Source organism: Annulohypoxylon maeteangense (assembly GCF_022496945.1).
Source record: "Annulohypoxylon maeteangense strain CBS 123835 unplaced genomic scaffold GGS22scaffold_12, whole genome shotgun sequence".
NCBI lineage: Eukaryota > Fungi > Ascomycota > Sordariomycetes > Xylariales > Hypoxylaceae > Annulohypoxylon > Annulohypoxylon maeteangense.
The window spans coordinates 173,407-200,569 of record NW_025953259.1 but is presented as its reverse complement, the minus strand read 5'-3'; the positions used below and the strand labels follow the sequence as shown (position 1 = coordinate 200,569).

At 48.4% G+C, this 27,163-nt stretch overlaps 9 protein-coding genes across 9 annotated transcripts; 3 read left to right on the top strand and 6 right to left on the bottom strand.

Annotated features, from left to right (window-relative positions):
* The first annotated feature begins 4 nt into the window (after positions 1 to 4).
* GGS22DRAFT_195154 (uncharacterized protein) lies at positions 5 to 3,299 on the top strand. Its single transcript, XM_047965625.1, has one exon. It carries the CDS (start codon positions 437 to 439, stop codon positions 2,960 to 2,962), a length of 2,526 nt encoding a protein of 841 aa, XP_047817224.1. The 5' UTR covers positions 5 to 436; the 3' UTR covers positions 2,963 to 3,299.
* A 542-nt stretch (positions 3,300 to 3,841) lies between these two features.
* On the bottom strand, positions 3,842 to 6,261 carry GGS22DRAFT_29889 (domain found in IF2B/IF5-domain-containing protein). The gene is made up of 2 exons (XM_047966745.1): positions 4,577 to 6,261; positions 3,842 to 4,519 (listed from the first exon to the last, which is right to left on the bottom strand). The coding sequence occupies exons 1-2, from the start codon at positions 5,585 to 5,587 to the stop codon at positions 4,232 to 4,234; spliced, it is 1,299 nt and encodes a 432-aa protein (XP_047817223.1). The 5' UTR covers positions 5,588 to 6,261; the 3' UTR covers positions 3,842 to 4,231.
* A 1,989-nt stretch (positions 6,262 to 8,250) lies between these two features.
* Positions 8,251 to 9,926, bottom strand: GGS22DRAFT_29826 (uncharacterized protein). The gene is made up of 2 exons (XM_047966744.1): positions 8,862 to 9,926; positions 8,251 to 8,806 (listed from the first exon to the last, which is right to left on the bottom strand). Exons 1-2 carry the CDS (start codon positions 9,523 to 9,525, stop codon positions 8,481 to 8,483), a joined length of 990 nt encoding a protein of 329 aa, XP_047817222.1. The 5' UTR covers positions 9,526 to 9,926; the 3' UTR covers positions 8,251 to 8,480.
* Positions 9,927 to 12,484: 2,558 nt separating this feature from the next.
* GGS22DRAFT_166832 (protein FYV10) lies at positions 12,485 to 14,744 on the top strand. The gene is made up of 4 exons (XM_047961910.1): positions 12,485 to 12,557; positions 12,609 to 12,866; positions 12,998 to 13,543; positions 13,645 to 14,744. The coding sequence occupies exons 2-4, from the start codon at positions 12,819 to 12,821 to the stop codon at positions 14,284 to 14,286; spliced, it is 1,236 nt and encodes a 411-aa protein (XP_047817221.1). The 5' UTR covers positions 12,485 to 12,557; positions 12,609 to 12,818; the 3' UTR covers positions 14,287 to 14,744.
* Positions 14,745 to 15,584: 840 nt separating this feature from the next.
* GGS22DRAFT_29786 (CAF1-domain-containing protein) lies at positions 15,585 to 17,604 on the bottom strand. The gene is made up of 2 exons (XM_047966743.1): positions 16,782 to 17,604; positions 15,585 to 16,702 (listed from the first exon to the last, which is right to left on the bottom strand). Exons 1-2 carry the CDS (start codon positions 17,226 to 17,228, stop codon positions 15,656 to 15,658), a joined length of 1,494 nt encoding a protein of 497 aa, XP_047817220.1. The 5' UTR covers positions 17,229 to 17,604; the 3' UTR covers positions 15,585 to 15,655.
* Positions 17,605 to 17,843: 239 nt separating this feature from the next.
* GGS22DRAFT_166828 (NADH-ubiquinone oxidoreductase B12 subunit family-domain-containing protein) lies at positions 17,844 to 18,726 on the top strand. The gene is made up of 3 exons (XM_047961909.1): positions 17,844 to 17,969; positions 18,034 to 18,141; positions 18,261 to 18,726. The coding sequence occupies exons 1-3, from the start codon at positions 17,956 to 17,958 to the stop codon at positions 18,424 to 18,426; spliced, it is 288 nt and encodes a 95-aa protein (XP_047817219.1). The 5' UTR covers positions 17,844 to 17,955; the 3' UTR covers positions 18,427 to 18,726.
* A 175-nt stretch (positions 18,727 to 18,901) lies between these two features.
* GGS22DRAFT_195148 (uncharacterized protein) lies at positions 18,902 to 20,690 on the bottom strand. The gene has a single exon (XM_047965624.1). It carries the CDS (start codon positions 20,488 to 20,490, stop codon positions 18,982 to 18,984), a length of 1,509 nt encoding a protein of 502 aa, XP_047817218.1. The 5' UTR covers positions 20,491 to 20,690; the 3' UTR covers positions 18,902 to 18,981.
* Positions 20,691 to 22,128: 1,438 nt separating this feature from the next.
* GGS22DRAFT_166825 (eukaryotic translation initiation factor 6) lies at positions 22,129 to 23,874 on the bottom strand. The gene is made up of 3 exons (XM_047961908.1): positions 23,687 to 23,874; positions 23,408 to 23,566; positions 22,129 to 23,306 (listed from the first exon to the last, which is right to left on the bottom strand). The coding sequence occupies exons 1-3, from the start codon at positions 23,719 to 23,721 to the stop codon at positions 22,760 to 22,762; spliced, it is 741 nt and encodes a 246-aa protein (XP_047817217.1). The 5' UTR covers positions 23,722 to 23,874; the 3' UTR covers positions 22,129 to 22,759.
* A 488-nt stretch (positions 23,875 to 24,362) lies between these two features.
* GGS22DRAFT_166822 (uncharacterized protein) lies at positions 24,363 to 26,936 on the bottom strand. The gene is made up of 3 exons (XM_047961907.1): positions 26,562 to 26,936; positions 25,360 to 26,399; positions 24,363 to 25,309 (listed from the first exon to the last, which is right to left on the bottom strand). The coding sequence occupies exons 1-3, from the start codon at positions 26,562 to 26,564 to the stop codon at positions 24,562 to 24,564; spliced, it is 1,791 nt and encodes a 596-aa protein (XP_047817216.1). The 5' UTR covers positions 26,565 to 26,936; the 3' UTR covers positions 24,363 to 24,561.
* Positions 26,937 to 27,163: the final 227 nt, after the last annotated feature.

Genomic DNA, 27,163 nt, shown 5'->3' with positions numbered 1-27,163 from the left:
TTTACTTGCGCACTGTACCTACATCTTCCCGCCTTCCCAATGGACCTTTCATCCCATCTTGAAAGTTAGTCCTGAGTCAGATCTAGTTTCATGTTTGCGAGTAGTGAACCTGCGCTTTTCTGGCATAGCTTAGGCCATCTCGATTCTAGTTGTCACACATCATTTGAACTTTCAACTCGACTCCTAAACCACCCTGCTTCCTTCTTCCATCCAAACAATCACCTAAATTTTCTCACCCTTTTCTACTTCTTTTAATTATCGGATTTCATCTTCCTTCACAGGTTAATCAATTTTCACTGTTGATTGCTGTTGATCACCTCGTGTCATCCATCATCATCTTTCACCCACTCTACTTCGTCTTAGATCACTCAGCTATTCAACCCATATTTCACGTCTCTTTGACTTGCACGCATTGAAATTCACCACACTCTTCACCATGCCTCCCAATTCCTTCATGGAATGGGTGGTTGGTCAGAATGTGATCCCTCGACCGAAGGACTATGCACGATCAAGGGACTACACGGAACGTCGACGCCGATCTGTTTTTGCACTAGAACTTGACACGGATGATATAAACCAAACTGACACCATTAAGGTGACCTACCCAAGAACTGGACGGTCGTCATCCAACCCATACAACAAACAGACCAATGCCCCGAAATCCGTTCGGTTTGTCGAGAACGGCCGCTTGATAGGAACCCCGAAAATAGGAGTGGAAACCAAGCCTCTACTCAAACCGCACACAGATGCTTGTCTGAACTCGGGTACCAACGGCAATCAAAAGATGATAGAGGAGGAAGTAATCATGGATTGTCCCTGTGCCGATTGTACTGCAGCACAAAAGAAGGCCGAGTCATTGTTAGATGATATCAACAAAAGTGCAGCTGCCGTGCATGCTCGCCATAAGGCAAATATAGCTGCAAAGGAAGCTGCAAGAGTGGCCATGAAGACAGAACCGATCAAGCCCAAGCCGAACGTCAAGAAGCAGAAGCCTAAGCCCAAGGCTAAGAAAAGCAAGGAGAAGTCCAACAGCGAGGCTAAAATGACCAAAGTCACGATAATTGAGTCTGAGACAGAGGTCGAAGCCGATACTGAGTCCGAGTCTGAGTCCGAGGAGGAGGAGGAGGAAGAGGAAGAGGAAGAGGAAGAGGTCCCGAAGAAGAAGGGAGCCAAGAAAAGCAAAGCCAGCGAGCAGAAGCCTGAAAAGGTCACCAAAAAAATCCAACAGGATAAGAAAGGTGATCAGAGCAAGAAAGAAAAACAGGGCGAAGAGGATTCAGCGACGAGTCAGAAACGGGACAATAAGGAAGATGGGAAGTCCAAGCAATCAGCAAGCACGGTTGGCGATGGTGGACTCGCTTTTGAGGTAGCCATGAAGTATAACACGGAAAGGCTGATCAGAAAAGAAGTAGAGAGGATCAAGGCTAAGGCTGAGGAAGAAGAGGCTAAAGCTAGAGAAGAGAAGGCTAAAGCCAATGAAGAGGAAGCCAAGGCTGAGGAAGAAAAGGCTATAGCCAAGGCCAAGGCCAAAGCTAGAGCTAAGGCTAAGGCTGAAGCTAAAGCTGAGGCTAAGGCTGAGGCTAAGGCTAAGGTCAAAGCTGAAGCTAGGGCTGAGGCTGAAGCTGAAGCTGAGAAGCAACTTCCTTCTCGCAATCCACGGCCCGACAATCGGCATGTGAGCTTCCTCCTACCAAGCCAGTCTCGTGTAGTGCATGTTGAGCATTCTTACAAAGAACCTGGCGACCCCCATCCCAATGCCTTCTATGACAATAGAAACGACATTATGCGTCTGTACTATAGACCAGCTTATGGAAACCCGAACGCGGCCGGTAACATTTACGACAACCAGCCATTCCCCATCGGTACAACACATCCACTAGAGAACCCGTATTATAACGGATTCAAACCTACCCCCTATCCAGGACATGTGCCTCGGACATATTACCCATATGACCACAGTCCTGCTGGTGCGCCACCTAGCCCGCCTCGAGAGTCTCAGTGGTTTAGGGGAAATGGCACTATCCGCGTAGGAAAGACTCCAGACTATGAGAACGATTTCGACCGAGAAAATTACGAACGAGAAGTTCGAGATGCTAACCTATCAGCAACCAACTCGGCTAAAGACAGCCCAGTGTCGAAGAATAGCGATCGAGTTGGACGATCAAATGTCGCTCCGGACGTCAAGGTTAACAACGGAGGAGCTCGCGACACTGAAAACGTCCACGGCCCGCAGAAACGCTCAAGGTCTAGAGATGGGAGCCAGAATGGTGGAAAAGGTGGTACTAAGGAAGAACCAGTACGGCAAGTGCTACGCGATATTATGGTGAAGGAAAAGGCCGAAATGGCCGCGAGAGCTGGCAATAACGTCGCTAGTCCCACTGCCAACAGCAACCATTCGGGCGGAAGCCACCCTTGGGGAGTAGGCGGCGACACGAAGTCTCGCGGATCTGGTAGTAACAAGGGTGGTAAAGACAGCGAGTGGGGCCCAGTTGGTCTATCAAATAACGATCGCCTGGATGAATGGGGTAATGGGAGCATTCGTAACTGGGATAACTGGGGTGGCGGAAGCAACGCGAGTGTTCACAGCGGATCTAACCGCAGCAACAAGTCCAGCAGCAGCTCTAAAGCTAGCAGTACGCACAGCAAAGTAAGGCAATCTGTACCTGGCGGTTGGGTTAGTCCAACAAAATCAGAGATGTCTACTTATTCGAGACCTCCTGGCACGGCCCCAGACAACGTTGGCCCAGATCTGACCAGCTCTAAGAAGACATCAGAAGGCATTTCCACGGACGAGAAGGCTGGTAAACACAAGCACCGGAAGAACAAGAACAAGAATAAATCAGGCTGGAAAGACACCGGTGTGGCCCAGAGCTCCGGCGGCGTCTTCGACGAGGATGATGACAATGGTGGCAGACATTGGGACGAGGGCAGGAAAGAGGGTCGGGGCCAATCAGAGTGGTAGGGCAGGTTCGATTTAGGTCTTCCTTATGTATGGCTCCAGGCATGGATCTTCCTTGCCGTGGTCTTCTGTTTCCGAACGGAACCTCTCAGAAGATTTGGGAACTAGGGGCCAATCTCAGTTTCACTGGAAGCTCATTCACTACTCCAGTCCCGTTTCCTATCTGACGTATTCGAGTTCGGGGCGCTTTGGCGTTTATATACCCGGATATACTGGCAGGAACACCTGCACACATGTCAGAGATGTTGCGGTCATATTTAGGATGATCCGTAACGTGTTTAGTTATACATCGGCACAGGCGGTATGCAAGACCGCTTGGTAAAGGTGGAGGAAGAGTCGTTGCTTACTCATGTACCTTCACGTAAATATACATGATCATTATACGTGGTGCTTTGGGGTAAATGTGTACAAAATGTTTCCTGTAACACACTGTTTAATATGTCTGTATTTCATCTCAGGTAAGTTTGTATAATACTTTTAATCGGGGGACATTGAATAGTCCTTAACTTTAGTCCTTACTAGGTGTCACCGGGTATGAAGACGTATACTCTCGTAATCAGAGCTCAATAGTTCGAGTTCGTAGAGTCGATTCTAGACGTAGTCTCCTGAGTACATACATATATGCATGATATCATCACTGGATCCAGGGAACACGGCATGGTCTTACCGCGATACACGGCATTCGCACTTGTATAACAGCAGAACTTCATCTACCATACCACTCAAGGAATCGACGTAATCACTCAGGAACCGAGGGATGTTAGTATGTGTTATTATCGTATGCGTGACACTTCGTACTACCGGGTGTTAGTTTCCGAGTATCTCGTGGATCGGCACTCGGATGGTCTAGGTTTCATATCACAAGTTAGAAGTTAGAAGTAATTCAGTAAACCACCTGTATTAATCACGATTCAAAGTGAACACATCACATGATATGCAAACGAATGTATTGATAGGACAAGCCTTCCAAGGAATTACCGAGTGGAGTTGTGCTCTTAATTAAGCGAATCAGACTGAAAACAACCGTGCTATACGGGAAAAAGCAAAATTTCTGTAATAAGTCCTCTCCTTTCTTTTTTTGGCTCCTTTTCTCTACGCGCAGAATAAAACTGTTGTTACACCAGCGCATAACTTTTGCCCGTGTAGGAAAGTGGGGGCCAAAGGGGAAAATGCAGAAGTGAAAATGGACCAATGCGTGATCAAATCAGCATACTAAGGAGATCTATAGAACCTCGGCAAACATAGAGAATGCATTCGCTTCGGGTTCGCCATCTATTCCTCATCGGACTCATCCTCCTCGGCTTCATCCAACCACTTGAGGAACGGCTCAGCGGCACGACGAATTTTCTTGGACGTGCTGATATCGACGTACTTCTTGCTGGCCTTGGTTCCCCACTTCTTGATCATGTCCTCGCTGACAAGGTCCTTGTCGTAGAGCTGATGGAGAATCTTGACAATCTTGTCGCTGGTCATCAGCTCGGGGTGCTCCTTGCTCTGAGAGGCCAGAAGACGCTCAATGCCACCTAGGAGGGCCTTCTCGTGGCGTTCGGAAGTGACCATCTAATAATAATTAGTGATTGTTATAGATATAATAGTAGAAAGAGCCATATGACATACCTGCTTGAGCATCGCGGCACGCTTGGAAATTTGAGTAATGATGTTCTCATCGAAAAGAGTCTGCACGAGAACCAAGACAGTCTTGTGCTTGGTCTCGATACCGAGCTCCTTAGCTTTGACATAAATTTGAATATCATCAACCTTGTTAATGCTACCAGTCTTAGCAGCTTCTTCCTGGATCCAGTCACCCAGGGTGTCGTAGACGGTGTGACCACCGCCCTCTCCATCTTCGTCATCCTCGTCGGCGCCAAGAACAAGCTTCTGGCGGAATTCGCTCGGAAGCTGGCTTTGACGAGCTTTGACGGCCTTCTCGGACATGTCAACAGCCCAGTCGTCGTCCTTGACTTCGGCCGGGGCATCGATGACTTGAGCGGCAGCATTGATCTTGCGGGTGAACTCGTCATCGCTGCCGGGGTCGTCGTCGTCGTCGTTCTTGTCGCTGGTCCTGTTGGAGCCGTTTTCGGAATTCTCTCCACCGCTTCCTTGACCGTTCTCTTTGTTGCCGTTCTGGAGAGCCTGTTGCTTGGCTTTGCGAGCAGCCTTGCGTTCGGCCTTATCTTTCTTGCCACCCTTCTTGGGCTGATTCTTCAGGATGAAACCGCTTAGCTTCAGACGAAGATCGACGTCGGTGCGCTGACCACATGCTTTGCAGTCGAGGACAATATGGCCGTCCTTGATGACGACATCAGTCTCGGGGTTCTTGCACTTCTTGCAGAGAACAAATTTGTTGATGAAGCCATCGAGGTGGTCCTGTAGCTTAGAAGCCTCATGGGCACCGTTGATGATCCAGCGATCATCAGGAGGATCGATGTTGGTTTGAGCACCAAGCTCGAAACCGAAGTACTTGATGACGTACGATCCGGGGCGGGCAAGAGAAGCAGCGACGCTGCTCAAGTTGACAACGACAGTCTTGATACCGTTACCTTTTCCTTCAATTTTGGTCTGGATTTTCTCCATCTTGTAACGGTAGTAGAGGTCGGTGACATCACGACGAACGTTGACGAGCGCCATTTTTGCGGTATTGTAATAATGGAGCTATGGAAGCAAAGAGACTCGGATATAATCTTATCGGTCGGCGAGTTCGAATTCCTTGGGTATAGGGAGCGAGAAGACTTAGGTAGTCATTCGTAGGTGACTGGTAGGTGACTGGTAGAGGAGAGGATTGGGCAAGCCAGGATCTCAGTAGAGAGGACTGTTCCTAGCGGACATAGGGAAGACTGGATAATAATTGCCAGCGTTGGAAGGCATTAACTTAGGCGATGTAATCGTCGATCGGTCTCAGCCGACTGAACTGATATTAGGGCTACAAGGTTTTCGCGGTATGCGAAACGACTGCAGCGTTAAAGGGGGAGAGTGTTTAAACACAGCGGTCTGGTCGTGCTGATACATAAACAGCTGTGTGTCCTGTACCCTTTTACGTTGAGGGTGTAGTTGGTCCCAGGTATAAAGCGACAAACAACAAGACCTTTGATCGCGAGAAGCTATTATCAGAGGCTTGTCCGTGGCGCAAGAGTAGAATGATAGATATTATAGGAAGTTGTTGAGGTGAAGAGATATGAGGGGTTGTTTGCTAAGGTCGGCTTTTAAATATTCAATAGTAGAACAGGATAATGGCAGCGACCGCCGCAGATTGATTCTTGTTAGCAAGTAACAAGCAAAGTTGTGAAAAGCGTCTAGTACGAATCACGTTTTTTGGTTGTTGTGATGATGATTGTCCGATGTTGTGGAAAGGGAAAAGAGAGAAGTTGTGGGAAAGTTGGAAAGTTGGGAGAAAGGGAATTAAAGTAAGAGTGAGAAGAAAAGAGGAGGGCAAGTCAAAGAAAGTGGTTCCCTTAGGCTTAGGTCTTCAGGAAATCGCGGCGTAAAGTCGCAGTGGGTGAATAATGAAAAAAAAAAACTTGTGCAAAAACACCGCCGCTAAAGTGTACCATAGTACCATAGTGCCACTAAACTGTACTGCCTAGTCCGTCCTACAGGAAGCCCATCCCACCTAACTTCCCGCCTAAGTTCGCAAACTTTCGCACAAAAAAAGACGCCACATGTGGACCCTAACGCCGCCTAGAATCACATCCTAACTCATTAGTGTGCTACATGTAAACAGGTACACACCTACCTACCTAGTACGTACCTTCCCGAATCCTAAGACATCCAATCCATTTTTACTTGCATCGTGAAAGCCGAGGAAGGAAGGCCGAGAGCCTCTCGGAGCTAAATACCACATACACTTTCTCGTGCAACACGTTGAAAACAGCGTTTTTATTAGGTAGACCCGCAGAAATGAGGCGATCAAATTTGGGTATCTTCAGGCTTCAGCCGGTAGAAAATATCCAAAGCCGCTAAGTTCCGACGCCTCTATAAAATGGAAAATGGTAAGTGGAAGATGGGAAGACTAACAAGTACATCTTGGGCCGTGAATCCGAAAATCTTCAAAAGGAGGAACTTCCCAGGTATGTATTACTGGATTGACCGAACATACTATTACCTGGGTAGAATCCATATATGTAATCCATTATATGTACCTACTGGGTAGGTAGTCATCACCACATGTATCCTCATCATTACTCGGCACTACTAAGAAGGACATATGCTGAGAAGGGGGAGGCCTAAGGATTTTGCTTCATACTAATATGGGCAGGTCCATAGTTGGGTATATAGGCCTCGCAAGAACAGAACGTCAAGAACGTCACCATTACACAGAAATAAAATGGCCTCCCGCCGTTGGCGTCTGATAGCTCACTTTCCCAAGTCGCAAACAAGACCGGATACAACAGATTCCCATGCCTGATCTAATAAGCATGCGGGAGCTGACAGAAATAACGGGCCTCAGATTTGCTACCCTTGCCGAGGCGCTCGGAGAATCTGTCATGCCTCACTCATGTCGGCACCTATCCCCCGAGCTCATAAATAGAACCGCTAATATTTGGAACATTTGGATCTTGAGTGACCATTCAGCCCACTTACATACATGGACTCATACATGGCGCTCTGCAGCTATCCCGCATCGCATTTGCACATCTGGCACCAATCACCCAAATCGTGGTTAGTAGCTCATGATTGATTCGACTTTTCTCCCTGGCTCTTGGTGGGCTGGCCTAGGCTGCATGCTTCCAGATTCTACCCCCCAGCCTCTTGGCAGTCCAGAGACGCGGATTTACAGTATTCGACCTACCATACTTCTAAGTATATCGGCCTCAAACTTTTGCGGATAGCATTTGGAAGAACGATATAAGCTAAATAAAGCGCCTATCATAAATGGCTTTAGAATATGTTAATGAACTTTCTTTTTTCTAAACAGCTTATATGCTTTTACTAAGTAAGTAAGTACCCATAGTACGTACGTATGTTCTATGGATGCTTTTCTGATCCATATCACAATATTTATCGAAGGGTGCTTTCCTCCGTCATTTATATGAACCGGGAAGCTTGCATATGCACAATGCAACATTTCGACGCATGGTATAACTTGCCAAGACGTCAGTAGTCACAGTTCCGGGACAGGGACATATATTTGACACTTTGCCCAAGGCTTGTATTCTTGGGAACTATCCTCAAGTCTGTTAGACTGGTTGGGTCAAGTAAACAAGCCTCCCCTTAAACGCCTATGCCCATGTGCCCATAAGTCTTCCTGACTTGGTTCCAACCCTCAAAATCCCCAGAACCTAATATCCACGAACTATTGACCCGGTGAATGGGACGATTGAAACAAATATGTGTGATGCTGATCCTTGCATCGAGTATACATTCAACTCGCGCAGACACCCAAACCCACCAGTACAATAGTACAGAAGTGGAACAATGCTGAGGAAGAATCGATGCTGCAGTAGAAAAAAGAAGTCGCCGAGGGTATAGAAGGAATAAACACCGAGTATAAAGAGCATCGAATCCGCCCACAGCTGAGTCAAGCTTATGAAGATGACGACTCTTCTTTAGACTGGGGAGGTTGGAGCCCGGCGTTCTGGGCCACTTGCTTCCATATTGCCAACTCTCGGTAGGCTCTCTCGCACTCCTGCTTGAGCTTATCATTGGATGCACTGAGCTCCTGGATGGCCTGTTCCGTAAGTAACTTCTCCAACGTCCACTTCTCGATGTTCTGAGCTTCGTTCTCTTTCAATTGCGTAATAAAGATTACGGCACGTTGTAAAATCGACCCCTTATTCTTCTCACACCCAGGCACAATCTTAGCGAGCTCGTTGATGCCCTCATTGATGGTCTCTCGACGACGACGCTCAACTTCAATCAAGTTAGTATAGTTATTTTTAATGGTCTCCCGGGGTATGTAACTTACCCTCCTTGTGATTATCCTTGCGCATTTTATGCCATTCTTCTGAACCTACGGCTGGCTTGGAGCTGGAAGAGGAAGTAGTGCCGTAAGGTTGATTCGGACGAATGCCATTCTGAGGCTGCTGTGCAAGGTTGTCCGCAGATGGCCCAGGGAGACCGTCCGGGTGGAGCATGTCAGCGTGCGCAAACGACGAGTCGTGGTGATGCTCAGCCTCTGCAGCTGCCTGTGCAGCAAATGTCTCTTCGGTAGATTGAGGGACATGGATAGTAGGGTACATTGTCCCAAGGGCAGCAGCGGCCGTGCTTGATGCATTGGCATGGTCAGAAACATCGTGGTGGTCGGCTGTGGCTTGCTGAAGAGCAGTGAAATCGGCATTAGTTGCTGCTTGTGCGGCTGCCTGCGCAGCTTCAACAGCACTCTCGACGTATGCTGCGTCAGGAGCACCCGAGAGAGCTCCAGTAGGTACAACACGTTTCGTACGTCGCGCATCAGGTGACGAATCAGGCGCACCACGTTTTCGCTTCTGGCCGGGACTAGAAGGAGAGGACGGGTTGAAGTCGTTCTGATCCGCAACTGCAGCGTCGGCCATGGCAGCTAGATGCTCGCGGTTGATGTGAGCGAGAGGCTCCAGGAGCGACTCTGCGTGAGAGTAACCGTTGGACTCCATTGTCACTTAGCTGGAAGTAGCGTTCGTGATCGATTAACGGCACCTACTGTAGGCCCCAGCACCTATGCGATACGCACGCGTGAGGTGCGCGATAGATTTAAACCCTATCGCAAAGAATCTGCTAACGTTAATATTTGCAATATCACTAATAGGCATTAGATAATAAGATTAAAATACATCGCTGCCACCACCATTTATGGGTTACCCATACATAAGGTTAATTGGGTTTTCACGATATTTTCTCCAGAAAGCGGTAATAGGGATTGTGTTGTAAAGGGAGGTTTAGCATGTCAGTGAATAGATGGGATAATGTGTCATAGGGTATCCATGAGAAGATTGATCTAGCATGGATGGTGAATGATGGGGGTTCATGGTGAAAATAATGAGATGATTCGACGCGACAGCGTTTGTAAAAAATCAAGGCTTTCCCTTGTGAAAAGGGCGAGGTGTAAGTGAATGAGGACGGATCAAGGATCACGCCTGAGATAAATCTCGCGTTACTCAGACGAGATCTGCAAACTATACCAGTATACTAGATAGTTATTGTTCGCGTCTGAGTGAATTGTTGATTGATGATGGTTGATTGAGCAGTGAGGAGAAGGAGACGATGATGCGAAAATTTGCGCATGAATGTTTCGAAATGGTAGTGGATTGCGCATGCGAAAACTTGAATCAAATAGAATATCGATGGCGACGATGTCATTTCATAAGGGCGCAGACGGGGAAATTGAAGAGATAACTTACGGGAGATCATGTGCTAGGTCTCGTGCAATGCGATGCTGGCTTTGGCCTTTGGCTGGAGCACGGCAAAGCACGTTTAGATCTTCCAGGCGTCAAGTGACTTCACGTGCTTTCGAGAAGAATAGCCTCGAATAGGGCGTGATTTTGTGGGAATATCAAAAGAACGGACCAGGTAGATTTGTCGGCCGAATCAACGCCTTGAAATCTCGACGGGGAAGAAACGGAAAAGTGAAATTGAGAATAGGGGAAATTCCGAGGTTGTGCAGGTTAAATTTTATTGATCAAAGAAGTTAACCGACGCTTCGTTCGAGAAATTAAGAAAAAGATAGGTAGATGCACGGTCGAGGAGAGAAAGTATTAGAGGTAGGAGAATTGAAGGTGGCATGCTCAGACCATATGACACCCCCGGACGCACGGTCCACACGCGCTGCGTCCCTTCCCAATTATCTTCAATTGCACCTATTGTGGATGTTCCCTCCTCCCACTGCCATTACCCTCACCACCTCACCACTGCCTTCCTACTTCCTATTATTTAGCCCTCCAAGTCTTGAAAGTAAACCTTGAAGTTTATCTCAATTCTTCTCCACTTTCTACCCACAAACCTATCACCTGTCTGCCCTACCATTTTTGGCTGACAAGATAATATTTTAAACAATTTATGCCTGCGCCCGCAGCGGAACCCGTCCAACCCATCCAGCCCATCGTAACTCTTAGCTGGGTAGGTACCTCGTAGGTCCTTGTCGTGACAGGCACTAACAAGAGACTTGAGAGTTCCTGACTTCGACATTCCAACCAATCATTGCCGGATACGCCCCCACACGTACCTCCACGCGGTCCACACAAGGTTCTTTCTCATTGTTCTCTTTCATCTTTCATCCTATTCCCCTCCATTTTTAGTTCAACACCTTAGATAATTTAATCCACTTCGCTTTCAATGTCACCTGTTTGTCAAGCACCTAACCGACACGGAATTGGAAATAGAAGCATATTATAACATAAATCTATCTTATACCTGAAACCGCATAAGGCTCAAAGTGATCCAGAAGCTACTCTACCGGGGTGGTAAATGGTCGTTGGAAGTTGAAGGTTGGAAGCATTAGGATTCCTTAGGGGTGACCTTTCGGGTTGTCACAAGCGGGAGGACGGGTCTCAGAGCAGAATTTGTTTCATCAGGTTTGATTCAGCGACAAATCTTGACGGGACGGTTTCTACTTCGTATGCTGCCGTGGATCTCCTCCAATACCTGCAGGTAGGTGATTGATTTCGGGTTCGGCAAATGAATTTGTTTAGCAGCCATGGGATACAATGGGATATGCTGCATACCTCCTATTCAGCCAGTCTAGCCAACCTGCCAACCCAACAAGACGTAAAAGGGGATGCAGATGAAAAGGTCTCAGATGCCAACAAGTCAAGTGACCTTGTCAATGTTGGTCTACCTTCTCTTCTTTGTTAGAGCGAGTAGACAAATGCTGCCGTTGATGTTTTAGGTGTTAGTCCACAAGTCCCGTGAGTCCCTAACAAATTGTTCCTGTGACCAGAAGCGGATGTGTGTGACTGCATAAGTTGCACTAGGCAATTTGTGAGCATCGAGAGGAGACCACTCGGGAGTATCCGTTTCCGCGGTAGACACGGAGCAAAATAACCGCAACAGCTAGTCCACGAATGTACTATATTGGTATGTATAAGCATGAAGATGAATGGGGAGTAATTGATTAAGTATATTTAGAGAGGAAATATCTGATCATTGGGTTATATTTAGAATTGGTACTAGTAAGCAGTTGCATAATCAGAGAGGATCGAGTTGTTGTGTCTGTATAGAAACTGTGCTGATATTTTATATTTTCAAGGTGATTTAGGTATCTATGAGTTCGTATCCATGCAAGCTTTGTTATACTTATCGGGCTGTAGCTATGTGTAGACATGCCGAGAGAACTTGTAATAAGAGATGAAGATAAGTGAGCATTGATCTTCTGTAGGAATTTCTTTACGCTGTACATATCTCTACAAGGAGTAGGTATGTGCTAAATGATTCTGAAGTTCCACTGTAAGCAGCATCAAATGTTACACATAAGATCAATACTAGCTTCACAATGAGTTATCATTATGAAATAATATTCTTTTCTATGTTACATAGTAGCTCGTATAGAACTAGATAATTTATGATGTAAAATTAATATAATTATCACTCGCTATGATATGATTCACTTCAAGCCCATATCAAAGAACGACATCAAGTGCTTTTAACATGTACGCTGTACTCTGTAGAGAAGAGCTAAGCCGAACACGTAACTGTATGCACAGGCCAATCAAAACATGCTTTCCCAATCTCACTGAAGTTCCAGGGAAGCCGGCCCGTAGTGGGTCCAGAGCAACACCCCACCTATCCACACCGGTCCAACAGCATCGTTCCTACTTCCACTAGAGCTCCCCATATTGCCGACCTTGCACCGAAACGTCAAAAGACCTAACCCAACCTCAACAATTCCATAAAGCAACTGTCACATTTGACAATCCCAGTCTGGAAGCATTTCCTTATATCCAAATTCCGGAACATGGGTGACGCAGAAGCCAAACTAGACCACGAAAACCACCTCCTTCTCGTAAGCTGCTTTATCTTCCCGTCTTCAATCTAGACAACGCACACCGCATTGCATCATACCCATCTCCATGCCTATATCCAACCACCATCCCGTCTTCCTCAAGTCAAGCTAACCCCCGTTCTCCTTCATAGGACCAACCTCTCCTCCGGCTCCCCGTCGAGCTTCTGCGGAAGAACTTCCGATCGGCGCATTTCGAGGTCGAGAAAGATGGGGCGTACCTGAAGAATACGCTGCGAGAGACGGCGACGGGCGCCGTCAACGGGCGTGCCCAGCAGGCCGATGTATTGAAGAGCCTGGATGCCATGATCGCCCGAGCACGCGGCACCAAGCGTAAACTGACGGCTTTCGCGGATGAGGAGGCACGATTACACCGGCACGAGCAAGCCCGCGTCTCCCATCTGTCCGATTTGTACGCCATGTACAGCGTCGACGACGTGAAGTACGAGGCCTGGAGCCGAATTCGGCTGGACCGGCTGCTAGTCGACTATTTGCTCCGCCACGGATACAACGAGAGCGCGCGTGCCCTAGCTCTAGAGAAGGGCGTCGAACCGCTTGTCGATCTCGAGACTTTCGACCAGATGAGCCGTATTCGGAAGTGCATTTTGAACCACAGCGTGGCGGAGGCGTTGACTTGGTGTACGGCGGGCGATACCAAGAAGGAGTTGCGCAAGATGGATGTAAGCAAGCTACCTACCACCCTTTACTCACATCACCACATTGCTATGCCAGGTACGTCGATATCTAGACTGAGTTATATACTAACACGACGGAAAACCAGAGCAATCTCGAGTTCATGCTCCGCTTTCAGCAATACATCGAGCTCGTGCGAGACCGCACGACCAAGCCCACCGAAATCCTAAGCTACGCGCGCAAATTCCTCTTCCCCTACCGCGACGTCTACAAGCGAGAAGTCCTGCAAGCCTGCGGGATGCTCGCGCTGCCCCCCGGCTCAGCACAAGACATCGACGCATACTCAAACCTGTACTCCCCGGGACGATGGGAAATGCTCGCGAACCTGTTCACATCAACACACAACGCACTGCTCTCGCTCCCCTCCATCCCCCTCCTCCACATCGCCCTGCAATCCGGGCTCTCCGCACTCAAAACCCCAGCCTGCCACTCCTCGCACCCCGCCTCGGCCGCCGCCCCCTCCCACTCCACAAGCCTATCCCTCGCAACCAGCGTCTGCCCGATCTGCAGCACCGAACTAAACGAGCTAGCCCGCAGCGTGCCCTACGCGCTACACAGCAAGAGCAACGTCGAGCCCGACTTACTAATGCTGCCCAACGGCCGCGCCTACGGCAAGGCCCGCCTCGAGGAGTACGCCCGCAAGGCCGGCTGTCTCGACGGCCAGGTCAAGGACCTCCGCACCGGCGAGATCTTCAGTTTCGATCGCTTGAAGAAGGTGTTTATCACGTGAGCGACGCGTGTGGTCTCAGGTGCTGGAGATGGATGCAGGCCTGTTTACCTAGGTACCTATCAACTTGACTGAACTATTCCCGACCTACTTAATTCTAAGGGTCGGTTGGTCGGTTGAATTATGAACTGGGGTTTGACGAGTTACGAAGTCTTTATTAGGGGGTTTTGGGTGTTGGTCTGAATCCGATACTACTTGAATCCTTGATTAATCAAGGATGACTACCTAGTAGTAGGTACGGATCAGACGTTAAGTAGGTAGTCAGTATGCCGCCACGCTTTCTCTTCCGACTGTTTGTACATACATATGACGGTTTGTTAGCGGATGGGAAAACGGGCGTTCTATGGTATTTGTCAGGGGAAATCGCAGTTTGTGCATGGCGTTGAGGTTGTTGGTGTTGACTATTTTTACCTGGTAGGGGTAGATAGATAACAAATGCTCAAATACGTTTCAAGTTTAAATATTCTTACCTGCCTCTGTTATACTCGATCTGGTTTATTGATATGACGATATCTAGTCTTGTAGATACTGCTAGCCCACTTATTACGAACGCTGGATTCCAATAATTCCAGACATCGTTTTATATATGTCCACAATATTCATATCACTCATCACTCATACAGTTGTACACTAGAAAATTGCAAGGCAAACTCAGAGGTGTCAACGAACGTGTGACCCTCACTGAGCAAATGTATTGACAGGCAAGGGGAAATATTTTAGTCCACTAGCCCATTTCATGAAATCCGTACGCCTCCCCATACTCGTACACATATGGCAGATAAAAGCGTTAGAAAGGAAAAACTAAGAAAACGTGTCCTCATATCCCCGCCAACTTAATATGACTAAACCCCTTCGGTTCCCATCTTCAACCAAGAGCAATAGGAGCGTCGTTATTAACCACGTAACTCTGGCAGGTGCTGCGTTACCCTTTATCAGATGTTGGCTATCTGGATTTCGAGGGGTAACTAGTCATGGTAACGGAGTGGAGTTAAGGAGAAGTGTGAGGGGGGCGAAACAACACAGCTTCTCCTGTCTTGGGGTGGATTATCGGTATGGCCGACGAACGCGTGGTGCGACGAGGAGCAGCACTTGTAGACTGACGAGGAGCCGCGCTTGTAGACTGACGGGGAGCCGCGCCTGTAGGCCGACGAGGACCCGCGTTTTTAGGCCGACGAGGACCCGCGTTTGTAGGCCGACGAGGATCCGCGCTTGTAGGCCGACGAGGAGCTGATTCGCTAGATGTCGGTCCAACCAAGAGAGAAAATTTTGGTGTAACAAAGCCAGTAAATAAACGTGCATGCGGAAGAGTAGGCCCGAAAGAGCGTTTACCCCAGGCTTCCAAAAGCTCTTCTTCACTTGCCTCCACAAGACCCTATCTCTGATTAGGGGGAAAGTTGAAGGCTCCAAAAACTCCACCGCCACCGCCCGGTGTCATAGGTCCCATTCCCATACCATTAGTATTGTGAGATTGGGCGGCTGGCGTACTGGCAAGGCCGACGCTCGCGGTGCTTGGCGTGGTTGGACCACCATTCACGTTGCCGTTAGGATTGCCAGGCGGGGTGTTGTCCACGTTGTTCGCCTGGCCTTGGGATGTTATGGGCATCTCCATTCCAGAGAATCCAAGACCCCAGACCTTACCGATGTGATCATCGGAGATCTCGCCGTTGTAGATTCTTTCGCGTAGTTGAAAGAATACCTTGCCCGTCAGAAGACTGTCTGAACCAGCTTGGTGAGCTGCTCCGACCCGCTTGATCTTCAGCGCATCAGCAATACTTTCTAAGCCCGACTTCTGCTCGAACTTCTGCATGATTTCGGCTGAACCTGGATCCTGGGGTGTGAGGAGTCCCGTGGTATGAAGCTTTACCGCGTACTTCATCAAGTGCTTGACATCGTACGTGGTTGGGAACCACTTCTTCATAATTTTGTCAAACTCGCTCTCGTCGTTTGCTAACTTCTGATCTAAGAGGAGCTTAGTCAGGTAACCGAAATCGTAACCACCGTGGAATGAAATCCACTTGACGTTGTCGTAGCACACGAATCCGGAGACGATGAAGAGCGCGGCAAACTTCTTTGGGTCGATGCCATCGCGATCCAGCAGATTGAAATCGATGCCTGCTTGCTGAAGTGATTCAATAGAGGCTTGATTATACATATCCTCCTTCAGAGAGAACTTGAAGTTGAATTGCCAGGCGAGAGGCATCTGCGCCTGGGCGGTACTTCGTCGAGGGGCGGGACCGATTTCGTTCGGCGATACGTTAGCTCGCTCGGCGGGGGTTTCTCCCTTCTCGTTGAACAGGCTGATTCCTATTTGAATCACCTTGAGTAGGTCGACGTTCACGCGCAGGCACTGATAGTGATAATCACTCTTTCCTCGAAAATTTCCCATAGGTCGACCCACAATACCGGGGAACTCTGTGTCCTGTTTAAATTTGCGCCGTTAGTAAATGGAGCGGTTCTTCCGTGAAAGTGAGTTGAAGTAGATGTATAGCAACACATACCATAGCCACGTATGGAAAATCATCGATCAAATCCATTAATACGCCCATTTCTTCCTCGAAATTGTGCTTCCAAACTTCGCGTATGCGGAGCTTGCCACCACCTGTGCGCGCCTGCCGTTCACCAACCATTCCATGAGATTGCTGATGTGGGTGTCCTTGCTGCTGTTGTAATTGTGCAGCGTGTTGAAAGCCAGAGCGGGCAGCGTGGCTAGCGAAGCCGGTTTGATCACCAAAACCAGCGCCAGCGCCAGCATTAATACCACCACCACCGAGTCCCAGGCCATTCGCACCAAAGGGGCTCATTTGCGCATTGGCAAGGTAAGCTGAGTTACCCAGCGAAGGGGGTTGGTGGCCTGTCGCATGATTCTGGGAAGGGTGTGAGGGAAACTGATGCTGATATGGCGCCATGGAGGGAGGGGCACCCCCGAATCTCGAGGGCGGTGCCATCGAATAGGTAGAGAGATGTTTGTGGCAAAGGTATTTAAATTTTCGTTTGGGTAATCGGTACGGAAGAGGAGTTTAGTTCGTTCGTCATTAGGTAGCTTAACGAAAATTGCAGGAAGAATGCAAGTAGGATATGGGTATTGACGAAAGATGTGGTAGATGAAGGTTGGTTAGGTTAGGTTGGGGAAAAGTTGGAAGGTCAAAATATGTACGGTGAGTCGCGCACTGAGTAGGAAGGATATTAAATCCTTTTCACATTCGGAAGTGACGCTTTGTATGTGGGGAAGTAAAGTAAGGTGAAAAGTTTAAGTAGAAAGGACGCGACAGTAATGATTGAATCGGAAAGATAATATCAACTTTTGAAAATCGGCAGGTGAATCGTTAGGTAGATCAACGCGGAGAAGGCACGACTCGGACCGTCCTACGTTTTACTGAATATTTAATTGGTCCAAGCTTCTCTAGGTCTTTTGTATTTATGTATAAGAGACTTAGTCATTATTTAAACAGTGTATGTACATATTTGTGGGATCATAATTCAGATATGGAATTGTGCCCTAGTACTGATTGTACCTTCCAAGATAATTATCTACAAGGTACTTTATGTAATACACAGAACCTCACTGGACGACTTCGAAGTTAGAAGTTCGTACTTCGACTCGATTGAGCTTTCAGCATCACAGTCCACGGCTCCTCGGAATTGTCTTTCCACCATAACTCACATACAATCACAATGTATCCCTCAAGGTAAATTCAATTATACCCGTGAACCTCGTCACAAACATCTATATTTGCTAACAACAAACGTTAGGATACTTCGATCGCAACATCACGGCGAGAAGCCGAACGTCACCGGCTTTGACATCAGGAAATTCGTACAATCCGCCGGGCAACCGAAATATGATCCATGGGAGGTCAGGTCAGTTTCCCATCCATACTCATCCCTACCCATCCCTACTTCCAATTAGGCGATGTTCCCATACAACCCGGAATGACTTCTTTCCCCTCAATGATCTGCTAACGTAGATACTCATGCAGGGAAAGTTGGCGGTACACAGGCCAGTTCACGCGATGGAACCGATTTAGGAATGCCTTCCCCGGCTTAGGCATAGCAACTATAGCATTCACTATCTACCTCGGCTACGAGCATTTCTTCATGAAGGACGAACACCACGGAGAAGCACATGGCGAGGAGCACCATTGATACCGATAAATCAGGCGCTGAAGAGATATCAGGTGTCAAGAGAGGACATGTACATATAAATTCGTCCGAACGATCCGTGGTTAAAGTCGGATAGAGTAGCCGATAGTGCACTTGGTCATGATCAAACGATTCTCAACGTCTAGACGTTTGCTTCAGAAGGAATAGAATACACCTATTCTACTACAAGAACCCGACTGTTCAGATATCCAACTTGGGCTAGACATGCAATGCTATTCGGTAGTTTCCCTACACAATCTGACCTCAGCTCAGGAACACTTAAAAGGCAAACATAATAGTACCTATATCTACGATAAAATAGTTACTAGAACTCTTATGGGTGTAAATGGGTATAAATATGCAAGTTCTGAATGGTATCTAACCTCTATGTCGAGCTGATGACATCTAGCCCAATATCAATATGCAAAGCCCCATACCAGATGATGACAAGGTACCAAGGTATCACCCATTCCCCTACCCAAAAACCGGCCATTCTGCCTGATATCTAAACCTATCCCGTAAAGAAATGCGTACCTAGAAGGCACTTAAATCCATCTCTCACGGCAATCCAATCCCATTCACCACATCCAACGCTCCATCGACAACAACCTCCAGCTCAGCAACACGGTGCTTCAACCCCCTATTCTCGTCGCGCAGGAGACTCACCGTATCCCACGCAACACTCGAATCCTGCCCTCTGCAATTCCTACACTCATCCACTCCTCCTCCCGCAGCAGCATTCCCTCCCGTCCCATCCCCAGAAATCCCCTTCACCAATCTCTGAAACGTAGTAAGCTGCTGCGGCGGCACACCCTTCTTCTGACCTTGCCCTTGCCCAGTCGGCGGGGTCCTAACACTCAACAACTCCGCATTAACCTCACTCTCCGTCGCGCTCGTCATAGCAGTCGGGCTACGGCTCCGACTGAAAATACTCTCCGACTCCGCGCTCTCGACATCATCCGTATCAATACTAAGATCCGACCGCACCGTGCCATCGCTCTTCCGCCACCTCTTCCGCTCCCTCTCCTCATCCACACACAAATCCTCCGTAATACACAACCCCCCCTCTCCCTCCCCATCCCCTTCTCCATTCTTATCTCTACTACCAATCAACCCCACAATCTCCCTCTCCAACCTCCCCCTCTCCCTCCTCTCCTCCTCCCTCTCCCCCTCCCTCGCACTCCTCTCAAACCGCAACTCCGCCACCAACCTCCGCATCGCCATCTCCTGCTCCTGCGCCTTCGCCGCCATACTCTCCAACTGCGCCCGCAGACTCCGCACTCTCAACTCCGTCTCCTCCGCTTCTTCGCGCTGCGCTTCCCGCTCCGCGACGAGCTCTTTGTACGAGATTGTTCGCGTCCGGTACGCGTCTTGCATTCGGTGGAGAAGCCCCGAGGCGTTTTGCTGTAGGTTTTTGTACGCGGCCGGGGAGAAGGTGGTGCGTTCGCTGGGGGACGGGTATAGCGCTGTTTCGACGTCGAGGTTTAGCAGCTCGTCGCTGGTTTCGCGGCCGTTGGGCGCGGAGGAGGGGGTTGTTATTGTGATGTTGGGCGTGGTGGGTGTGTTGGGGGTGCTGGGGGTTTGTGTTGTCAGACGGCCTGTGAGCGACGCGAAGAAGCCTAGGCGAGACGGTGTCGTGGTCTTTGGTGTTGGGGTTGTGACGGGGGAGGCGTGGCCGCTGCTGTCGCCTGCTGATGGCGTGTTCAGCCAGCCCCCGAAACGTCCGGGCGAGTTGTCCTGGCGGCGGCTGACGCGCCCGTCGCCGGTGAGCGGCATGTCTTGGGAGTGGTGCCTCGCTCGGCTTGCGGGTGATGGTGTTCTAGCTTCGGCGTACAGATCCGGAACCGACTGTTGCCGGTGGTGCTGATGGTTGTGCTCCTGCTGTTGCTGCAGGTTCGAGTGCAAGGCGTTGTTGCACTCGGCAAGCGCTTGAAGACGACTGGGTTGTCGTGATGGGGAAGAGGTAGGAGAATATTCATTGGGTTCGAAAGTCATGGTAATTGGTTCGCGATGCTCGTGCGTCCTCCCACGGTCGCCGTCCGCCTCGTAGTATAATTCGGAGTCCATGCTTGCCCTCTTCTCTTTTCTACGATGATCCTATTTGGGAGGCGGGCTGTGAGTGGTTATGGTTCCTCCTTAGCATAAACCGATATTGTTTCGACCCTGGTGCGATGGCCGGGGATCCCAGAAATTGGGGGGGAAGCTAAGTTAATAGGGTTCCCCTTTTTTAGGATTGTTTCGACGGGAGGGAAATCGTAAGATCCAGAAATAAGCTATCTCGTCATATCATTTCCGTAAGATTCGTCGAAATATGAAAGGATAGGTTAGAGAAAAGAAGAGAAGAGAGAGTGCCTAAGGAAAAAAATCAAACGAAACCAAGGAGAAAAAAAGGAGGAGGTTCGCTTCGCTTTGAGTCCGGTCCCCACGAAAGCCCAACGGTTCAAAACAATAAACATAAGCTAAAAACTATGTACTATGCCTACTATCCGCAAAACCGGTGTCCAACTCTGCAGCGAGATGGAAGGATGGGCGTTGGTGGGTCGTCCGGTACTTCGGAATTCCAGATTCTGGGCGTAAGACGGTGGTTGGCAAGGGTGATGAGGAGGCGAAGGGCCAATCACGTCAGCCTCTCTACTCGATACGGTATGTCGTACCGTATGTGAGCACAGTGCTATACCCACTTCGTCAGGGTCCACAGCCTTGGTTTTAACTTGGCTTCTTGGTCGCGACTCGCACTGCCAGAACAAGGAGGCTGCGGGAGATCGACCGGGTTGATTTAAATTGACCGAAATCAAATGATAAAAAGTTGATATCGACGTCGAAGAACGAAGTATAAAAGACTAAGGTGAATGCCTAGTTATCGTGGTTTGGTGTTGATTAATAGTTCTAGACCCTGCGTATGACGGCAATGTCTTGGATACTAGCATAGTATGCAGAGTTAAGAAGGAAGAGAAGACGAAGGGGCTGAGGAGGGGAAAAGCATAAAGGCATTTACTGGATTACGCTGAATTACGCTGGACTACTTACTAGGGGGTTATGCAACCTATGCAGCTCAGCCATAGCCTAGCTTGTGTGTTGCGTGGGTCGTGGGTCTCAAAAACGTGTAAATCGTCGTGGCTCTAGCTTGTGATAGGTAACGATAATCAGACTGGAGACTGGAGCTTCCCGGCAACAGGTTACGTAGTCTTTCGTGGTGTTTCTTTGGTCAAGTCCAGGTCAAGGTCCAGTCACTCGACGAGAACAACAGCCACTTACATCCAGCCAGCTGGAACACATCATCGTTCAATCTCGCTTGATGTTACGCCAATACCGAGTTTGTCTTATTGTCTTATTCTATCTACTAATTTGGTTGACCGTCAAAAGGCTTTCGACTATCTTAGACATTATTGACATCCACATTCTTGAAGAGGGCAGAGAGGGCAGAGGATAGGCGTATAAATGTCGTAAGATAGACCGCATAATATTGTGGGCTTGGAATATTCAGCCTATGATGGCTTAAGTTTACGTGGCTACCGCCATATTCATCTATCTTATGCAACCTGTAGGAGGCAACACGACACCAGAAACTCATTCTTATCCATTTCCTTACGTTAAGTATGTACCAAAATATGACATGGCTTAATAAACGATGAACCTTGCATTACGGCCGAGAAAAATGCATTGTGAATAGTATCGTGGAAGACTGATTCAGTTACATGTGGAAAGTGTATATTAAGTAGTGTATTCTATAAAAACTCTAGACCTCAAGGCGCAAGCCATTCAATCAAAGTGGCGCGCTATTGCTGATAGGATCTACGCCAGGTCTATTAAGACAGCGTGAACTTCATTTAAGCATCTTGAATCTTGGTATCCGTGGCACGTGGGAATTAAGTTAACATTAAAGACAATTATCCCGAAGTTGCGATGATCGATGATCGTCCGATTGGGCACCAAATAAACGCCTTGCAAACCTTGAAACAACTTCGAAGTCATTCCATCATCGGCGATGTTAAGTATATATATGTACGACGGTGGCCCGATCGATCACTTGAGACAAATATACCGCCTTTCATCGGTAGCAGGATGATTGGGTAGTCGGAATGCTTCATTGAATAACTAATTATACCAGACCCTTATTTTTTGGCACGACAACCCGCAAAGCTGAATCCTGATACTCAGCTGTCCATCATACCAACTCGGGTGACTGGTATATAAATCCATGTCGAGCCAACATGGGAAGTACTTTTCGGCGAAAACCATGCTCATGAGCGTAGGCCGAGACCTCAATATTCAACATCAAATAGAAGCCATGTTTTCCGGCTAGCCCGCAAAAGGTGCACAATGTAGTCCAGTCCCTTTAGTAGAAACTCTCCACCATTGTGTCCTTCAGCTTACCGCCAATATTACCCGGTGCCGCACCCTCGCCTAGTCGGAAGACGCTCTCGATCACGCTCAGCTCTGTCGCCGTAGTATCCAATCCCGTCACCGCCAGCCAGTCGTTGACTACCATACCAGCTCCAACCACATTGCTACCCCGGTTTACGCTTCCCGCAACTAGGGGTACTTGAAGCAAGCTGCTCAATTCGTCTTGGTCCTGGATGCTGGTCTTGGGATGTACCAGGCCGCCCTGGTTGCTTAGGCTCATGTAGCTGCCCACCAACACATTATCGGCAACGGTCTGTCGGAAAACCTCAACACCTAAAACATCCGCGATAATCTCTTCCGTCTCCCGCTCTAGATCGGGGTGGACCAGAGCTATGTGGTCATTCGATACGATGACATTGCCCAAGGCAGACAGACGTTCTTCTATTCGCTGGATCTTGACTTCGTCTGGTAGAGAATTCCGCAAGTGTTGGAGTTCTTGATCGGTTGTGGTTGTAGGAACAAGAAGGCCTTTGCGATTTCTAGATATACGGAGAAAATTAATCAGACCTATGCTAACACACAAACTACAAACCTCAAATCGCAAACGATATAAAGTCATAGAAATTCGAGGTTCTCTTACCCAGCCGTTAATCGACCGATGATGCGCGTGCCCGCAATCGTACACCGGCAAATAGGAATGACATCTTGCAATTCTGATTCAAAAACACTGTAAAAGTTTTCGCTTGCGCCGACCGCGGTAAGGGCATATGAATTTGTGAGTGTCGCGAAGACGCCGACCCTATAAGATTAAAATCGCATCGTCAGCCTCGTCTACTACAGCGCACCTAACACACCTGCAGCATCTGCCACACACAAATTTGTTTCTTTCGCGGGGTCGTGAACTAATGGCGGGGCTTACTCGTTGGAGTTTTCGAATTGTGCGCGCACAGACATGACTGCTGTTGTAGTAATACCGGTCACAGTTGAAGTTAGAATTTTGACGAAGGAAGAGTTTAATCGTCCGAAGATTGAAGTAAAGTAAACAGCCCAAATGGTTGTTTACAATGGAAGAATTGGAAGGTATACTCGTTGTCGATGGGGATTATACTTTCAAAGGCAACCGGATAATGCACGCTATTAATCTGAAATGTTCAAGTGGGGCCGATCAAGTACAATCTTCTTATCCGGTACTTAGCCAGCCCCAGCCCATCAGATCTCCTCCACCGGTGACTCAGCTTTACTCGACCCCAAACTCTGCATCGCCACAGAATATGACTCTGAACATGGGTAACTTCCGTGTACCTGATACATCTGGTCATATTATTGGGTTCAATCTTCCTTTCAACTGATGTTAACATTATGATTCATATTCAATCATCGTGGCTTCTCGTAATTTAATATGCCGTCAGCCAACACCTTCGAATATCCTAACCCCTTTTAGCATACGCCGTTTGCTGGCTTTATTGTGACTCGATGCATAATGAACAAATATTTGAAAGGACTTTGTCCTTTTTCAAAGAGCTGGTTCTAGGCTTCACATGGAAACATACTCGAATAGTATGCATGTACATAGGCAACTTACTAAATGAGATTGCATTCACGACAAGCGATGACATCTCATAAAAAAGGAGTGTCACTACATCTCTCCACAGGAGATTGATACCATGGTCATGTGTTTGTTGATGCTGGTATCAGCAAAATTGTTTCATAGTTCGTCTATTCTTCAATTGACCAGGCCGTAAACCCATTGAGCAATACCATCATTGCTGCCCATCATTGCTGCCCCTGATTGTATCATCGTAATTCTAAAGATGGGAAATACCTCGGTCCAGCAAACCCTTTCGCAATAACCGCCTGGATATCAATATTGGCACCCGGGTCGCGATGTGGACTCCACATCTTAAGTAATATGAACCGCCCAGATACCGGGGGATCAAACTTGATAGTGCACTTGCTCTTGTTTCTCTCTATGAAGAACCGCGCATGAGGAACCATCAGTTCTCCACCTACAGCTCGAACCGCTTCTTGCGTAGCTACCTGTGCTGCTTCTACCGCCTCCGCCAGTGCTGTGTTTGACCGGTTGCGACGTCGCCGGAGTCTGTGGTACGCCTCACTAAATGAATAGTCGTTTAGGCCGCCTTCATCCTCACTCGTCTCACTTTCAAACGGCAAGGAACCGATCCTATTCGGTGCTCGCCAATCGCCCCTGGGAATTGGTTCGTCTCCTTCGTCATCGCTGCACTCCGTCGTCACCCTAAACGGCGGTGGCACATTAAATTCCGAAGGAATCTGAGCAACCCGAACATTGTTGTCTTCGTCTTCCATCCAGATGTTGTATAGGCGTCTCGCTCTGATTTGCGCATGGGTCATAGTACTCCCATCTTCATTATGTCTAATGGATACGATGGGTGTCAGGGGCTGAGACTCGCGCTCCGTGCGCCTAGGCGAACTCCTAGAGGTCGAGTACTGGATTTGGTACTGGGCAGTCCGTGTTAGGAGATGATCGGATGTCATCGAAACGAAGACCATGCCCTCCTGCACACTGTAAATTTATTAGCTAAAGGATAATTGTGAGGAAGAAATAGTACTGACGGAGAGGTAAAATTGGACCTGGGCGCCTTTATGACCAATTCCTTTAGCGTGAACACGGTGGCGCCCTGATGCCTCAGGATGATATTACACCTCGGTCCTTCGGTGCAATAGACAGTTTGGTCATTCTTGAGAATGTTCTCTGCGGCGTACCTCTGGCCATCGTCTGAATAGATGCCACCGTCGCAGCTTACCAGTTCCATAGTCAGCTGACCTGGTTCCACCTGGCCATATTTTCCATATCGGAAGCCTTGAAAACCGCTACTTAAACGGTCCGAATCTATTTTGCGCCTCTTGGCTCTTCGGTTATCCTCTGTAGGGTCTTGTGGGGGAGGAGGAGGTGGTGGTGGTGATGAGAAAGCAAGCTCGGAGTATGGAAGCGTAGAATTGGTAAAATCTAGAAGCGCTTCTAGTTGTGAACTGGCCTCTCGTTGACGTTCCTCATCGGGTGTTTGTGTATCGGGTATTTGGGCTGCGGCAGATCGCCGGGTACCACGTGAAATTCGCTCAAAAGGTTGGGGTTCAAGACGCTCCCAGAACTCCCCGGCTTCTTCAGCTGCTTCGTTCCGATTCTCATGCGCGCCACGGAGCCTAGCCGAATATCGGTCTGAGCGTGGTCGCGCATGTCGCCCACCAGGTACACCACCAGACACAGGCATAGCTATGGATCGTCGGGTACTAGTCAACGAGCGTAGGGGCGGTAGGTAGGGAGGTGAAGGAGCTAAATTGTATAGAGGCGATGTGTCAGGATTCTGCGACTCTCTTAAAAATCTTCTCTGGGTTTCCGAAATAGGCTCCAATGGCATACTGTTCCGCAAGGAGGACCGCTGGCTTAAACGACCGAAGTGATTCCGGGCAAGATCCGGCCGTGTATTGCTAGTGGGCCGAGGGTAAGGATAGTACCTCTCTATAGCCCGATATAACTCTCCGGAAGGACTAATGTCGGAGGGTGAAGCATCACCATCGAGTATGGAACGCACTATTTCGTCCGCGGTGCGATAAGGTCCAGGGCTTGAAGGGGGCTGTCCGGAAGAATCGCCCGACTATCAGATGATGTTATTACTAGTCCATATGACGATACCAGGTCAAGTATATCCATAGATGAAAGGGACAAATTGATGGGTTGGCGATGATGGTCGAAAAGAGCGGGCTGAGAGCGGAATACTGGAACATGGGAATATGTGGTAGGTCCAGCTGACACTTACCATTAAGAGACAAAGGACCCCAAGTGTGTGCGTCGAAGGAGTAGACCGCACGTTAGTGGGCCAGAAGGCAGCCGATATGAAATCGGACTAGGGATGGAGAAATAGGGCTGTAATGATGAATTGTCTATTCGATTCGAAAAATTCGGATGGTGGTGATATCGTAGTATGGTAAGATGATCAAGTCGATGGGTTGTTAGGTGGAAGAAGGTCAATCAACTATGGTTGGAAATTGAATGGTTGAAGGGTTGATGATTGAATGGGAAATCCTATGGGAATATGGAAGGATATGAATGGAAATGTATCTAAGTTCGAAGCGGGTAGGCCAGTTCTTTAAGTTTAGGCGGGGTCAAAGGTTACAAGTTAACAGTCTCAAAGGCTAACGGGGAAATGATTAGATATACACCGATTATACTAGGGAACCACGTGTAATTTGATGTACCTCTTTAACAGGCATTACCCGCCCACACCGGGGCACTTGCAACCCACGCAGCCCACGCAACCCATGCCGCCCACGCAAACCTACTTGAGACTTGAGTACCTACCTCAGTACCTCAGTATGAGTATGTACCTCAATACGTACGATACCTAGTACGCCGTGGCTT

What these genes read in the sequence shown, in the direction of transcription:
- GGS22DRAFT_195154 (XM_047965625.1), top strand. Translation starts at nt 437, where the DNA reads ATGCCTCCCAATTCCTTCATGGAATGGGTGGTTGGTCAGAATGTGATC.
- GGS22DRAFT_29889 (XM_047966745.1), bottom strand. Translation starts at nt 5,587, where the DNA reads ATGGCGCTCGTCAACGTTCGTCGTGATGTCACCGACCTCTACTACCGT. An exon ending in GTGCCGCGATGCTCAAGCAG is followed by an intron (nt 4,520 to 4,576) that starts GTATGTCATATG and finishes AATTATTATTAG; the next exon opens with ATGGTCACTTCCGAACGCCA.
- GGS22DRAFT_29826 (XM_047966744.1), bottom strand. Translation starts at nt 9,525, where the DNA reads ATGGAGTCCAACGGTTACTCTCACGCAGAGTCGCTCCTGGAGCCTCTC. An exon ending in CAAGGATAATCACAAGGAGG is followed by an intron (nt 8,807 to 8,861) that starts GTAAGTTACATA and finishes ACTTGATTGAAG; the next exon opens with TTGAGCGTCGTCGTCGAGAG.
- GGS22DRAFT_166832 (XM_047961910.1), top strand. Translation starts at nt 12,819, where the DNA reads ATGGGTGACGCAGAAGCCAAACTAGACCACGAAAACCACCTCCTTCTC. An exon ending in ACGAAAACCACCTCCTTCTC is followed by an intron (nt 12,867 to 12,997) that starts GTAAGCTGCTTT and finishes TCTCCTTCATAG; the next exon opens with GACCAACCTCTCCTCCGGCT. An exon ending in AGGAGTTGCGCAAGATGGAT is followed by an intron (nt 13,544 to 13,644) that starts GTAAGCAAGCTA and finishes ACGGAAAACCAG; the next exon opens with AGCAATCTCGAGTTCATGCT.
- GGS22DRAFT_29786 (XM_047966743.1), bottom strand. Translation starts at nt 17,228, where the DNA reads ATGGCACCGCCCTCGAGATTCGGGGGTGCCCCTCCCTCCATGGCGCCA. An exon ending in ATTTTCCATACGTGGCTATG is followed by an intron (nt 16,703 to 16,781) that starts GTATGTGTTGCT and finishes AAATTTAAACAG; the next exon opens with GACACAGAGTTCCCCGGTAT.
- GGS22DRAFT_166828 (XM_047961909.1), top strand. An exon ending in TATGATCCATGGGAGGTCAG is followed by an intron (nt 18,142 to 18,260) that starts GTCAGTTTCCCA and finishes ATACTCATGCAG; the next exon opens with GGAAAGTTGGCGGTACACAG.
- GGS22DRAFT_195148 (XM_047965624.1), bottom strand. Translation starts at nt 20,490, where the DNA reads ATGGACTCCGAATTATACTACGAGGCGGACGGCGACCGTGGGAGGACG.
- GGS22DRAFT_166825 (XM_047961908.1), bottom strand. Translation starts at nt 23,721, where the DNA reads ATGTCTGTGCGCGCACAATTCGAAAACTCCAACGA. An exon ending in CAATTCGAAAACTCCAACGA is followed by an intron (nt 23,567 to 23,686) that starts GTAAGCCCCGCC and finishes TTAATCTTATAG; the next exon opens with GGTCGGCGTCTTCGCGACAC. An exon ending in ATCGGTCGATTAACGGCTGG is followed by an intron (nt 23,307 to 23,407) that starts GTAAGAGAACCT and finishes CCGTATATCTAG; the next exon opens with AAATCGCAAAGGCCTTCTTG.
- GGS22DRAFT_166822 (XM_047961907.1), bottom strand. An exon ending in AGGTCCAATTTTACCTCTCC is followed by an intron (nt 25,310 to 25,359) that starts GTCAGTACTATT and finishes ATAAATTTACAG; the next exon opens with TGTGCAGGAGGGCATGGTCT.